The sequence below is a fragment of the Plectropomus leopardus genome, chromosome 10, assembly GCF_026936395.1.
Source record: "Plectropomus leopardus strain MGB_pleo_1.0 chromosome 10, ASM2693639v1, whole genome shotgun sequence".
NCBI lineage: Eukaryota > Metazoa > Chordata > Actinopteri > Perciformes > Serranidae > Plectropomus > Plectropomus leopardus.
In genome coordinates this window covers 19,406,222-19,421,334 of record NC_142185.1, presented here as the reverse complement: position 1 = coordinate 19,421,334, position 15,113 = coordinate 19,406,222, and the positions used below count along the sequence as shown (strand labels likewise).

The 15,113-nt window shown below is 42.3% G+C and overlaps 1 protein-coding gene across 5 annotated transcripts in view; it reads left to right on the top strand.

Annotated features, from left to right (window-relative positions):
* lrp2a (low density lipoprotein receptor-related protein 2a) overlaps positions 1-15,113 on the top strand; it is a 60,652-nt gene that overhangs the window by 28,745 nt on the left and 16,794 nt on the right. For 3 of the 5 annotated variants that reach the window (XM_088083229.1, XM_042494310.2, XM_088083232.1), the window contains 21 exons: positions 556-722; positions 1,707-1,850; positions 2,027-2,136; positions 2,632-2,809; positions 4,031-4,244; positions 4,354-4,593; positions 4,740-4,928; positions 6,168-7,100; positions 7,205-7,370; positions 8,213-8,371; positions 8,478-8,767; positions 8,873-9,073; positions 9,243-9,269; positions 9,374-9,409; positions 9,499-9,741; positions 9,828-9,953; positions 10,585-10,704; positions 11,255-11,386; positions 12,009-12,210; positions 12,639-12,934; positions 14,055-14,721. In XM_088083229.1, the coding sequence (XP_087939355.1) occupies positions 556-722; positions 1,707-1,850; positions 2,027-2,136; positions 2,632-2,809; positions 4,031-4,244; positions 4,354-4,593; positions 4,740-4,928; positions 6,168-7,100; positions 7,205-7,370; positions 8,213-8,371; positions 8,478-8,767; positions 8,873-9,073; positions 9,243-9,269; positions 9,374-9,409; positions 9,499-9,741; positions 9,828-9,953; positions 10,585-10,704; positions 11,255-11,386; positions 12,009-12,210; positions 12,639-12,934; positions 14,055-14,721 (4,840 nt within the window). The remainder of the gene's footprint in view (positions 1-555; positions 723-1,706; positions 1,851-2,026; positions 2,137-2,631; positions 2,810-4,030; positions 4,245-4,353; positions 4,594-4,739; positions 4,929-6,167; positions 7,101-7,204; positions 7,371-8,212; positions 8,372-8,477; positions 8,768-8,872; positions 9,074-9,242; positions 9,270-9,373; positions 9,410-9,498; positions 9,742-9,827; positions 9,954-10,584; positions 10,705-11,254; positions 11,387-12,008; positions 12,211-12,638; positions 12,935-14,054; positions 14,722-15,113) is intronic. The other 2 variants (XM_088083231.1, XM_088083230.1) reach the window with 1 other exon arrangement.

Genomic DNA, 15,113 nt, shown 5'->3' with positions numbered 1-15,113 from the left:
CCATTTAGATTCTCTTGTAAACTGCTGTTCCAGTAAATATTAAGAATCATATAAGCATGTCTTTCAAGGTCTTAAGGAGACAAGGGACCTTTAATTCAAAGTCCAAGGAGTCTGCCTTAGGTCAACAGTTTAACTCATCTCAGGTTTCAGCCCATTCAAGCCAAGCAGAACACCGTCTCCCCCGAGGCTAACGATTATCCAAGAATGAAAATGCCCCACAACCATTCATTGATTCTAATCTCTGATGACAAAGCAAATCAGATTGTGGAAACAACTTTCACCAGTCAATCCTCTTTATAGATAAAGGCCTGTTAGCTCAGGATCCTAAATTCTGCGCAAGGTATCATACACTAGAGGGAACTGGATTACCATGGGCTAAATCTATATCCAGGAAACATGGTTTTCTAGCTTTGTTTTAGAACTGGTTTCACAACTTTTAAGTACTCACAGCCTCGAGGAAAATTTTAGCTCTAGGCTTGAAGTATCATGATTTTGTTTTGCTGTAGGAAGAGCAGTGTGTAAACGTATTTGTCTGCTTTGGCATTTTACTTGTAGTTGAAGATCCCTTCCTGGTGGTCGTGAGAGACAGCATCATCTATGGCATTTCCTTGAATCCAGATGAGAAGAGTAATGATGCTATGGTCCCTATTGCTGGCCTTCAGAATGGCTATGATGTTGACTTTGATGACAACGAACAGACCATCTACTGGGTGGAGCACCCGGTAAGTTACTGTCATGTCATAGATGGGTCAGTTCAGAGCTGTGAGACTGTTTATAGTTAGTAATAACACGCATTTCTGTGATCCGAGCACAAGTGGACAGCTGTTACACATCCCCATTCACTCTTTTGTCTATTATCCATCTCCAGCTGACCACTTGTGTTCAGATTGTATTTCTGCCTACGCCATTTATTCTAAAAGGTCAAAGGGCCCCGTGTACTGTTATTGCACTCACACTCTTGCTAGCTGCCTACTAGCTGCTTGTTAGTCATGGTAGTGGTTGTGTCTGTACAGCTGGAGATATTGCTGTCAGCAGAATTCAGCACTTCTCCTTCCATAAGGCAAAATGATAAACAGTCACTCAACACCTCATCCAACTTGTAGTAAAATGGTCAAGTTATAAAGTGTTAATGCACTGACAGCGAAAACAATCATCACATCCTGTCACTCAAAGCGGCCCGCCCCTAAATATGTGGAACTTTGGGCCTTAATGTAGACGTGAGTTACAAAAAAATTAACCTCCCATACAGTTGTCATACATTTTTAAATTCACTATAGAGACCAAAACCGTTTTTGTACCAGGGTGTTAACATCTTAATTTTCGGTTCTTAAGCTGGGCGTTTTAACAGGGGGGTCTATTGGGATTTACTCGCTTCTGAAGCCAGCCTCAAGTGGACATCTGAAGAACTGCAGTTTTTGATCCTCTGCATAGGCTTCATTTTTCAGCCTTAAAGGTTGCCATCTGGTATTTTTGTATTTTGTATTTTGTATTTTGATCAGATCAAAATGCATCTGGTGGTTGTTTAAACTTGTGTTTAGCGTGGCCCACTTGGGTTCAGATCACCCAAGGTTAAAACAAGGTCTTTGAGATTAGGGTTAATCATAACAATGCTCAATAAAACCTCCATTAAATCATGTTGGGAACTCAAGATTCACTCAACACATTCAGAAGTGTCTGAGATTAATCTGTCTGTCTTTGTCCACCAGGGTGAGATCCACAGAGTGAAGTCAGATGGAACTAACAGGACAGAGTTTGCCCCTGCAGCCATCCTTGGCTCCCCTGTCGGCCTGGCCTTAGACTGGATGACAGAGAACCTGTACTACACCAATCCAGCTACACAGTCTATTGAGGTAAGATAAACAATACTTTGCCCTGTTGTTTTTTATTCGTAATTATTGACTTAAACTTTAACTAAGATTAATATTTTACTTTTGATAGGAAAGCAGAAGATAAGTGAATAAGGACAGCGTCACAAAGCAGCTCTCTCGTACAATAATTGCACCTGTTTGTGTTTGTGCTCGGCCAGGTTTTGAAGTTGAGAGGAGAGGTACAGTACAGGAAAACTCTAATCACAAATAACGGCTCTCCAACTGGCGCTGGCAGTCCTGTTGGCATCGCAGTGGACCCAGCACGTGGGTAAGCCCCATTTAACACAGCCCTGGCATGGCCACTCATCCCAACAGCCACTGAGCTCTAACAGCCTCCTCATCGCCATCTGCTCTGCCTCTAGAGAGAACTCAACCAGTGTTACTGAATACCGCACTGCACACTCAAACCCCAGCAACGAACAAATGAGTACAGTCAAGAAACAAAAGGCCATCCTTCTCACTCTAATATGAAAACATTGCTGATTTGGGGTGATAATACAAAATCAGTGTTGAAGTGAACAATTTGCAACTTAATAAAAATAATTTATAATCAAGAGAATGAACTCAGAAAGTCCTTTCATTCAGTTTAATGCATGACTGATGGTCCAAGTTCCTGAAGGTTCATATTTTAGAGATGAGAGGTTTTCAGGAACAATTTGTCATTCTGTAATTTGACTATAAAATGTGCTACAGACTCCAAAAAATTAAGCATAGAAATCCATGACTCACAAACCCTAACCTCCGTTCTTGAATGTCTTTGAAGCAAACTGTACTGGACAGACCAGGGAACAGAGAGTGGCATCCCTGCCAAGGTGGCATCTGCAGACATGGATGGCTTAAACCCTGTCACCTTGTTCACCAACAACCTGGATCACATTGAGTTCATCACTGTGGACATCCAAGAGAACAAGCTGTACTGGGCTGTAACAAGCACTGGCATGGTGGGTCTTCTCGAATTAAACAAAACAGCTAAAACAGTCTTACAAATATAATGTGATTTTACTTTTTTTTAAATTTATAATGTGATTTTTTTCAAAATTACATATTTTTCCATTTACCTTTAGTGCTATTTGTCAATCTTGATTGTTTTGGTGAGAGTTGCCGAATGTTGGAGATATAATTAGAGTTGTCTGCCTTCTCTCCACTATAATGGAACTAAAAGCATTTGGCTCAAAATGCCAAAAATTACAGTGTCTATTTCCAGAAATCATGACCTGGTCACTCAAGATAATCCACAGACCATGTTGTGAGCAGTTTCATGAGATAAACCTTTATTGTCATTGTAGGTTATACAATGAAATTTCTTTGGAGCAGTCCACTTTGCAGCATAAATAAAATATAAAGATATAAGATATATTCACATACACTAGTACACACACACACACAAGCCGAAGCATATCTCACCCACACACATGACCACATACACATTCGTACCCGTAAAGCTTTGAAATATATAACAGAAACTCTAACAATATCCAGTATACAGTATATAAATAGGGGGCATGAAACACAATAGTTATTGCACAAGTCCATTGTCGCACAAAGTCCATTATACTGTGTACTGTGAACTAAGTATTTTCCTCCTACCAAAGTATGCCTGCCGACTGTATCACCATGCAGAGGGGAGCCGTATCTACTGATGGACAAGAGGCTCGAGGTCGTGACAGAGGAAGATATAAATAATATTGGCGTCTTCCTCAGCTGAGCTGTAATGTTAGCTGACTCAGGGGTGTTAGGTGAGCTAACAGTAACTGCACGCTTCCGTATGTCCAGTGCTTCGTTGTCATTTTGGTAGAAAGAAATTAGATTCTGCATGAAACTGCCCATAACAGGGTCTGTGGATTATCTTGTGTAACTGGGTCATGATTTCTGGAAAGAGACATTTCTGCTCAGCTTTTCAAATGATTTTTTTTGGTGCTTTGAGCACTACAAGCTGAGTGCCGCCTAGTTCAGCTCTAATTGAGAGAAGGAAGACATCTCTAGGGCTGATAATCTCCAACACTGCAACTCACATCAAAACAATCTAGATCAACTAATTAACACTACAGGTAAGAGAAATAAATGTTTGTTTGATTCTGGGGTGAACCGCCTCTTTAATCTTAGTAATTGTAAAGAATGAACATACCATGTTTGACTGCATGTCTGGTGTATGATCTCCACAGATTGAGCGTGGTGATCCAGATGGAAGTAACCGCATCACCATAGTGACAGGCCTGTCTCACCCCTGGGGTGTGGCTGTCTATCAAAACTATCTCTACTTCACTGACCGTAACTTTGAGGTCATAGAGCGTGTGGACAAGTCCACGGGTGCCAACAGGGTTGTGCTGCGTGACAACGTTTCTGGACTTAGAGTTCTGAAAGTGCATTACAGAGAGAGTGAGTCACTCAAGCGAACATAATTATCCTCTTTCACAGCTCTCTGTGTTTGGCTTGGTCTTGCTTTTTCTTCTGTTTACAAAACTGTATATTTTCTCCACAAATTCAGCCTCTGCAGGTACATCCAACGGCTGCACTAACAATATGGGAGTGTGTGAGCAGCTCTGCCTGCCTCGGATGCAGGGTCTTTTTACCTGTGCATGTGCCACTGGTTTTAAACTGAATGCCGACAACAGGACCTGCACTCCCTACCAGTCCTATGTCGTCATCTCCACTCTGTCTGCAATCAAAGGCTTCAGTCTGGAAGGGGCAGACCACTCTGAGGCCATGGTGCCTGTGGCTGGGAGAGGTCAGCGATTCTCATAAATGATCTACTACTGATTGCTGGAATAATAAATATACAGAATGACTGACAATAACCATATCATGAGTATTTGATATGCAGTTACTCTATTTGAAGTAACATCCTCTAATGACGGGGTTATCCTCCTGCAGGCCGTAATGCTCTACACATTGATGTACACATGGCTTCTGGTTTCCTCTACTGGTGTGACTTCAGCAGCACTGTGGCAGCACAAAACGGGGTCAGACGGATCAAGCCAGATGGCTCGGGATTACACAGTGTAGTAACATCTGGAATAGGACGCAATGGAATACGAGGCATCGCTGTTGACTGGGCTGCAGGTATGTTGTGCCAAACACAAATGTGTTCATCCAAGTATTTGTTTCGTTTAACCACATAACATAAGTAGTGTGCAATTAAGTCAGTTAACTAAACTGTTATTTTAGGATCTTTGTTATCAGTTCAGTGCCCTCCTGGTTGCACCTCTAATTTTCACAGAAATTCTATATTTTTATCCAAGTGTACTTCCACAGCATTTTAGATGCAGATAAAAGAGGACCTCAGTCAATGATGATGCAGGTGTTGGTTCTTAGTTCACCATCCAGTATCTTACCCTCCAGGGTTCAGCATTATTTTTTTTTTCACTTGCCCCATCAGGCAAGTTGGTCATAAATCTATTTGCCTAAAATCAATTTTTACTTGCCCCTATACAAATTGTTTTATTTATCAGCGGTTATCAAATAACAACAAAGTTAATGATCATTTTTAATAATTATTTAAGTAAATGACCCTGTTTTACCCACCCTGCTCTCAAACTTGCGACAAACTGCACAGCACACTCAACCACATTCAACACCATCCAAGTGAAGTCTTGTTTTTGGATATTCAGAATGCTTGGTTATGCTTAAGCTCATAAACTTTGTCTTTACCCGTCGCCAGTTTTTGCAAGTGCCCTGTCAGTACTGTGCATGTGCATTTCTCAATGGAGATGAGAGGGAAGTGAGAAGACTCAGTCCTTAGCTACTTCCATCATCAGCTTTATAAAAAACAATGTTTAATTATTTTTTACCACTTGCGTGATGAGTAAGTAAGTTACTAGATTTTCTAGCTCGACATGACATTTTATTTGCACAGGGCAATTAGGCAATCCTTTCTGTGGAGCCCTGCACCCAGCATAAATGCGCTGCTCCTCGTCTGTTGATGTAAACCAGAAAGCCAAAAGACAGCCTGGCTCATCTGAGCTTGCTGCATTACACATGCCTCAGGCAGCAGACTGCCTGGTAGAGTCAACGTTAAGAAGCTTTATCATAATGCTGGACTCACAGAACAAGAAGATCAGTCACACACAGGTGACAGGAAGGACACTTGAATTAACTAGTTTTGGAACAACAGAAACAGCTTTTCCCAGATTTGTAACTGCATTGCATCACTATAACTGAAGGCATAACTGAAACTCAGTTGTGTATTACAAATATGGTAACTGATAACACCATCATAAAGTCCTCTAATTTTGACCTGCTATAGTTACTGGTTTGTGACTGAGGACCTCATTTTAAACACTACCTGGATTCTGTCCTCAGGTAACCTGTACTTTACCAATGCCTTCCTAACTGAGACGTACGTAGAGGTGCTGCGCCTGAACACCACTTTCCGCAGGGTGCTGCTGAAGACCCAGGTGGATATGCCACGCCACATTGTGGTGGATCCCAGAAACCGATACTTGTTCTGGGCTGATTACGGTCAGAACCCCAAAATTGAGCGAGCGCTCTTGGATGGAACCAATCGCACGATTTTAGTGTCATCTGGGATTATTACCCCACGAGGTCTTGCTCTGGACTGGCAAACTGGCTACATCTACTGGGTGGATGACTCCCTGGATATGATTGCCCGAGTCAACCCTCAGGGAGGGGAGACAGAGATAGTCAGGTACGGCAGCCGCTACCCCACTCCTTACGGAATCACAGTGTTTGAGAGCAGCATCATTTGGGTGGACAGAAACCTCAAAAAGGTGTTCCAAGCAAGCAAACAGCCGGGCAGCACAGAGCAGCCTGCTGTCATCAGAGACAACATCAACATGCTGAGAGACATCACCATCTTCGACCAACGTATGCAGCCTACCACAGCCCAGGAGCTGAACTACAACCCCTGCATGGAGGCGAATGGAGGTTGCGCCCATTTCTGCTTTGCCCTCCCAGGTTCTGGCACAGGTAACCAAAACAAAAAATGCAGCTGCGCTTTTGGGAATCTCGCAGCAGATGATGAGAGCTGTGTGGTGTCAAGAGATGATTACCTCATCTACACGACCGAGAGCACTGTGCGCAGCCTGCGCCTTGATCCCGAGGACCATGCATTGCCTTTCCCTGTGGTCAATGTGCCACGCACCTCTGTAGCACTGGATTTTGACCTCACGGACAGGAGGATCTACTTCACACAGAGCTCAGGCGCAGGATCAAGCAAGATCAGCTACGTCAGCCTCTCCTCTCCCACATCAGCTCCTGTGGTGGTAGCTTCGGGTAGGTTCTGCACACTACAGCATGCACTTTTAGTTATTCTGCTTTTCATGGATGTAGAAATTGACATTGTAGCTGATGTTGCTTTGGTCCTTGTGTTTGGATAGATCTAGGGGCTCCTGATGGCATTGCTTATGACTGGATAAACAGAAGAATTTACTACAGTGACTATGTTAACCAGAGCATCAGCTCCATGTCTGTGGACGGTTCTCAAAGGACAATCATTGCCCATGTCTCCAGGCCAAGGGCTATCATGTTGGATCCCTGCAGGGGGTATGACTAACACTCTCTTTGTTTATCAGATTGAACTGAGATTTAAAAGTTAACTCATGCGGTGCCCATTCAAAACAAACCTGTTCTTAGCGGTGTTATTGCTGGTGCAGAACCGCTAATACAAAAAACTTCACACTTGACACTGTGCTAATACAGCCGAGCCCCAAGCAGCTTCAGATCTTTTAAGATGTCAAGGTATGGAAACTATTGAAGAATATTACTTTTCTAACTTATTGTACCCTAAATAACATACAAAAGGCTCCAAAGCACTTAAAAATATTAACTCAACAGTATACCACTTACTTACTGTGCACTTTCACTGTAGAGGAAAACATTATACTGCTACATTGACCTGACAGATACATGTTACTACTTATGCTGCAGATTCAGATTTGTCTGAAAGTATAACAATTACAATATGATTCATTATTGTTGAATAAAATATCCAGCGTTATATTAAAATTGAAAGGTCTGCCCTGAACAGGTGTAAAGTAAATGTGAGTACATTGTGCTAAAAATGCTTCTCTCTTACCCTGCACTTAAAGTAAAACTTTTTCTGTGTGCCGTCAGTAGTTTTACTGTAACTGTGTACTTTTACTTCATAAGAAAACACTGTTCACTGCACAGAGCCACAGAGCAATATTTGATTGTTTATTCATAGTTTATTAATACTGAACGTGTCGTGTATCCAAAGTGCACCAACTTCAACACTGGGCAGACTTGGGGCCCAAGCAATACACCATCCAAGTGTGAAGTAGATCGGATGAGCAGGACAAACACTCATAGATAAACAGATAGAAAGAGATCTCCTGCTTTTTATGAAACCATTCCTTGCTCCACAGATACATGTACTGGACAGACTGGGGAACGCATGCAAAGATTGAACGTGCTACTTTGGGTGGAAACTTCAGAACAGAGATTGTGAACAGCAGTCTTGTGTGGCCCAATGGACTCACTCTGGACTACGAAGAAGAGAGACTCTACTGGGCAGATGCCAGCTTGTAAGATCAGAAAAAGTCCACTGTTTAAATATACATTCATACATACAATTTTTGTCTATCACCATGTCAAACCTCTGCTATCATCATTATTTTGCTGTGCCATCAGACAGAAGATTGAGCGATCCTCTCTCACTGGGTCCAATCGGGAGGTCATCGTCAGCACAGCCATCTACCCTTTTGCTATGACCATGTTTGGTCAGTTCATCTATTGGACTGACTGGAACACGCGCAGCATCTATCGAGCCAATAAGCACGACGGGTCTGACCAGAGAGTCATGATCCAAAACCTTCCCTCTCGGCCGATGGACATCCATGTTCTGGCCAGCAGGAAGCAGCAGCAGTGTGACAGTCCATGCCAGCAGTTTAATGGCGGCTGCAGCCACATCTGCACACCAGGTACGAGCAGTTACATGTTGTCACTTTGTTATCCAGCATGATATTCTATAACTGCAGTAACTGAAACCCCAACTAAATGTGTGAACTGCAATTTTATCTTGTTAGGACCCAATGGAGCTGAGTGTCAGTGTCCGTCAGAAGGCCGATGGTACCTGGCTGACAACAAGCACTGTATCCCCGATAATGGGACTCGCTGCCAGCCCGGCCAGTTTACCTGTATGAATGGCCGCTGTATTCGCACCCAGTGGAAATGTGACAATGATAATGACTGTGGAGACGGCAGCGATGAGTTGGAGAGAGTCTGTGGTAGGGTGTTCTTAAAAGGGCTTGAATATTGCACTTCTTCCTCATTTTATGTTGTATTAAATGATCTTAAATTTCACTGTTGATTATTAGTCATAAAGTGCTGACACCTCCTGCATGCCTTCACTAATACTAACAAGTTCTTTTTTGTGCTTTAACAAATTTCTCTCAGGACCTAAATCTGACTTCAAATACGTTGGTGTGTATTCTTCTGCTTTATGATTAAATTTCCATTAACAAGCACCTACATCAAACAGATTAGCACTAACAATGGAATAAATGTGCTTATATCTTTGCATGCAGTCCCACAGCTGCTGTCATCCTTTATTGCATTGTCAGGTAAAATGAGCTTCCTCTGCGGTGTGTACTGTGTAGTTGGTCCTCTCCATTGGCCAGAGCTCTGACTTGTCCTTGATTCTGATTGGCAGCCTTCCACACCTGTGAGCCCACAGTGTTCACTTGTGGCAATGGCCGATGTGTGCCCTACCACTACCGCTGTGACCACTATGACGACTGTGGAGACAACAGTGATGAGATGGGCTGCCTCTTCAGACCATGTGACCCCAACACTGAGTTCACCTGCAACAATGGGCGCTGCATTGCAAAGGATTATGTTTGCAATGGTATCAATAACTGCTATGACAACGGCACCTCTGACGAACAAAACTGCCGTGAGTATCCTCAGTTTGCCACAGAAGTCTAACAGAGGTAAATGTTGAAATCAAAGTAAATATGTTTGAATTTCTGATGATCACAGCGGAGAGAACCTGCCAGCCGGAGCACACAAAGTGTCAGTCTACTAACATCTGCATCCCACGTTCTTACCTGTGTGATGGAGATAACGACTGTGGAGACATGAGCGACGAGAGTCCAACACACTGTGGTCAGTTCAGCAGGATTTTAAGGATTTTTTATGTTTCAGTTGCTAATTAATATATTCTACCACTCTATTAGTTTTACAACTTATTTCATGTAGTGGGTAAACCTTTTTCATGGCAGACATTGTGAAAAAATTGTGTTAAAAAGGAGGTGGAGAGAGAGAGAGAGAAAAAAAAAAATACTGGAAATTATTTTTAAAAAATAGGGAAAAATGTCCTAATATATATGTATGATTATTAAAATTCTACATTCAAAATATGGTACAGAATATATAATATTTTAATTTTAGCTATTTCTGTTTTTGTTTTTTGTTTTTTATTTTCTGTTCAGTTTCCCATGTTTTTGATAGAAATCAAGCTTAGGCGTCAAAGAGTCCTAATGTTGTGAATGCTCCTCACTTGCATGGTTAACTGGAATACTAACAGGATAGAGCTATGAAAATAAATATTAGTAACACCTGTGCTTTTATAGAAAAGAAATTAGAATTTTTTTTTTTAACTTAATTACTCCTTTGAAGTTCAGACCTTCAGTAACTTTCCACCACTGGAAACACACAAGGATTATCCCACCTGGCCTTATCAACTGACTAAAAAGTCCTCCAAGTGATTTCCTGCCTTTCTGTGTCTTCTACACAGCGGCCTCCACATGTTCCCAGACTGAGTTCCGTTGCTCCAGTGGTCGCTGCATCCCCGCCCACTGGTACTGCGACGGAGGGGCTGACTGTGCCGACGGCTCTGATGAACCCCTCTCCTGCAGTGAGTGTCTTGCAACTCACTCACCCCCAAAAAACGGGCCTGTTGGCTTTGTGCGTCTGCCCCCACCCCATCATCAGCTGCTCTGTTATTGTGTGTTTGTGTCTGTCCGCCAATCTGCATCTGTGTGTTGGTGAGAGAGAGAGCGCTGTGAGTGATGTAGCGCAGAGTGCGAGTCAGTGGTGTATTTCTTTGTTGACGATGTGGTCAGTCAGGCCTCCTATTGTGTGCTGCATTCCTCTGTGGTGACGCCCCTCAGTGTCCTCTGACAAACAGCACCTCCCCCTCCCTTTGTCCGCCAGGGGTTACAGAGCCTCACTTTGGCTTTTGTTTAGATAGCTCACCATGCATGGGAATGTGGAGTTGCCATGACTATTTTGAAAGCTTTGCCAGTGTTGTATTGTGCCTTGCTTATTACTGGGAAAGCAGTGGGGGAAGTACCTGAGATAACTGGAAATCACAAACAAGGAAATAAAAAGGGGGAACAAATAATCTAGAGTGTAAATGATCTACAGTTATCTACAGTTTTTTGTTATATGATTTGTCTCTGCAGCCACACTGGTCAGAACCTGCAACACAGATCAGTTTCGCTGTGATGATGGCAGGTGCATTGCCTCATCCTGGATCTGTGATGGGGACAATGACTGTGGCGACATGAGTGATGAAGACCAAAGGCATAATTGTGGTATGACTCCTTTCATTTTGTTTTTCTCTGCTTTCACTTCTTCCTTCTCTTTATCCTCTTCTCCATCTTTTTCTGAATCTCCTCCCCTTATAGCCCATCCTCCTCTTCCCCATCACTTCTCCACTTCGCCCCCTCCTGCCTCCCTCATCCTCTCGTTATTCAGGACGCTGATGGATTAGGATACACACCACTGGGGAAGTGTTATGTAGGAGACACTGGCAGTCAGTGCCCGGCATCTTTTAGTCTCCTGTAGAAGGTCTACAATCCAAGGAGTTGACATTCCTGATTTCTCCTGCCTCACTCGTTACTTTGTGCATGTCTCCTTTCTCTGGCTTCCTGGCTCAGGGAGGATCAGGACTCTTATGTCTCACCAAAGTGAGCTCCAACAATAAGATGCCTGAAGCTAAAGACTTCAGTGCTGCCTGAGCCTCTGTAGGAGACTCACTTCAAACAATGTGGATCAATCACATTAGATGGATAAAGAATTTGAAGTCATGGCTGCGTGTTTTGAAATACAGTTTGGAATGTTTGGATTGCCAAAAATGCAGGTTGACATTGGGTCATCACTGTCATTATTTAACTTCCTGTAAATCCCCCTGCCTGATTTTGTTTGTTTTTCCAGGAAATCGCACATGTTCAAGTACAGAGTTCACCTGTGCGAACAACCAACCACCTCAGCGGAAATGTATCCCACGTGACTGGGTGTGTGATGGAGATGCAGACTGTGCAGATGCATTAGACGAACATCAGAACTGCTCACGCAGATCCTGTGGCATCAATGAGTTCACCTGCAGCAATGGCCTCTGCATACGCAGCTCTTACAGGTTAGAAAAAACAACTCCTTTAAAATATTAGAAATTACACCTAGGGCTGGGCGAGAAAACCAATATCACAGTTTTTTAAAACAAATATCTTGATACAGCTATAGTGACAACATTGTAGAGCTGACTTTAGGTACTTTCACATAATGTTTTCATAATGAGATTTTTGATAAATAATCATTAGTAATGTGGATATAAAAACAAAGTGGATAAAGGGAAATATTACATCAGCTAAGAAAGTATGGTAAGCTGAGAAAATTGCGTTACACTACTGTAATGCAGCCTTTAAAACCAGGAAAAGACAACACATGATATTACAATATCCAAAGTCTAAGACAATATCTAGTTTCATATCATGATATCAGTATAATGTTGTCTGTAAGCTGTTTGTCTGGCAATGCGAGTTCATCTTCTGTGTCTTCTAAAATCAGGTGCGATCGACGTAATGACTGTGGGGACAGCAGTGACGAGCAGAGCTGCACCTACCAGCCGTGCCAGCAGCACCAGTTCACCTGCCAGAACGGCCGCTGTGTGTCCCACGACTTTGTCTGTGATGGCGACAACGACTGCGGGGATGAGTCTGATGAGCTGGAGCACATGTGCCACACGCCAGCACCCACCTGCCCCCCCGGAGAGTTCAGATGTGACAATGGACACTGTATTCCCCTGAGCCAGGTGTGCGACAGGAACGATGACTGCTCTGACAACAGCGATGAGAAGGGATGCGGTGAGTGTAAAAAGATTTTCAGATTAGTTCAAAAAGTTGTGCTATAAATAACATCCTTTAACCGTTACAGTTTCCTCAGTGTTTGACTGCATTTGGGTTTCTTTAGCTGGTGCATGCTCCCTCTAGGGGAGACGTCAAAGAATTGCTGGGGGCAAATTGAGGAAAGACCACAAATTGTCAACAATCAAAGTATAGGACAGTTATATGTTAATAATAATTTGCGAATACAACTGCTGAATTGAGATTATGCATAGCAAATGTCCTCTTGAGATACTTGATAACCACTAGGATAAGAATGACATTAAGTTATTGTGATTTTGATTATGTCTGACCATCTCATATTTATAGTTAAGGTAAAAATGATGAGCCACAGTATAAATATCATTTAAAAAATGGATATGATAAGACAAAAGAAAAGTACTTTAAAAACCTTAAATTGTGATCCGATCTGTCCAGATTATATTGACCACTGTAAGCATATGATTATCATAAACGTTTTTTAAACTTTATTTTTCATGCATATATGTATTTAATGGACATAAAGTAATGGAATTTACAGTTTTGCTATTTGCTTTTTTTATTGACTGCAAACATTACGTGACCAGGCATTATCAATCCACTAGACGAGGTCAGCTTCAACCACAGGCACCCCCGTGTTAATAGTCTCCATCTCTAGCACTGTTAGAGTACAATCAGCAGCATAGCCTGAGGGACAGTTACATCCATCTCATTGGCTTGATTTTGATGGTTTGTCACAAGCTTTGAAGAGACAACCTTTTTTCATTAAGAGAAAATGAATTCATTTGCCCCGTCATGATTTAAATGCTAAAAGCTTCAGATAGTTGGCTGGAAGCAGACACTTTACAGCAAAGCAAAGTAAAAAAGTTTTAAAAAAAAACCCAAAACGTAAATAGATATAACGTAAATAGAATAACAGTAGTTTTAAATTGATGGTTTTTTTTTAATGAATAATACATTTTAATTATTTATGAATAATAAACACAAGAACAGAAATAATAAAGCACATCATCTTTCTTTTCTTTCTCTATGATTAGATTAGACAGGATAAACATGTTTTCTTTGCCAATGACTCATAACTTCTTCGCTTCTTTGACTGCAGGTGTCAATGAATGCACAGACCCATCCACCCATCACTGTGATCACAATTGCACTGACACACCCACCAGCTTTATCTGCACCTGTCGTCCTGGCTACCGCCTCATGTCTGACAGCAAAACGTGCGACGACATCAATGAGTGTGCCGAGACGCCTAGCGTGTGCAGCCAGATCTGTGAAAACACCGTTGGCTCGTATGTGTGTAAGTGTGCCCCTGGATTCCTCCGGGAGCCCGACGGCCACAGCTGCCGTCAGAACAGCAACATCTCCCCCTACCTCATCTTCAGCAACCGCTATTACCTTCGAAACCTGTCAACAGACGGACAGGCGTACTCTCTGATCCTGCAGGGCCTGACCAGTGTGGTGGCTATGGACTTTGATCGTGTCGACAAGCGTCTGTATTGGATTGATGTGAGCCGCAGAGTGATTGAGAGGATGTACTTTAATGGCAGTAACAGGGAAGTGGTGGTCAATGGAGTTCTACATGGAGAGGGCCTTGCAGTTGACTGGATAGCCAGGAAACTCTACTGGACAGACAGCTTCTTGGATTGTCTCAAAGTGTCTGAACTGGACGGGCGGTTTGTGAAGAAACTGGCTGAACACTGCGTTGATGCCAATAACAGTTACTGCTTTGAAAACCCAAGAGCCATCGTGTTGCATCCCAAATATGGGTGAGTAGGAGGCCAGGTGAAATTATGTCTGATATACCAGCAGGGCCAATATTATTGGCTCAGCAGTGATTACAGATGTGTTATATATGATGGTAGAGAGTCTAAAGGCAATTCCAATGTGTAAATTGCAGAAATACATGTTTAATAGACAGAATTATAAGTTGACTTGACTTGCTTTGCATTGACTTAAAGATTCTCCAGGTTATGCTAGCAAATGTATGAATAATTCTAATCCCTACCTAATTGCATAGTTCTTTCCTGGCAATTATTAAGAAATCAACCGAAATTATTAACAATTTTTATTCATATTATTTTATTTTTTACATAAAGTAACAGTTTAACATGTTCCGTCATTTTCTTGTTACTGTCATCTTTAGTTATAACATTGAATA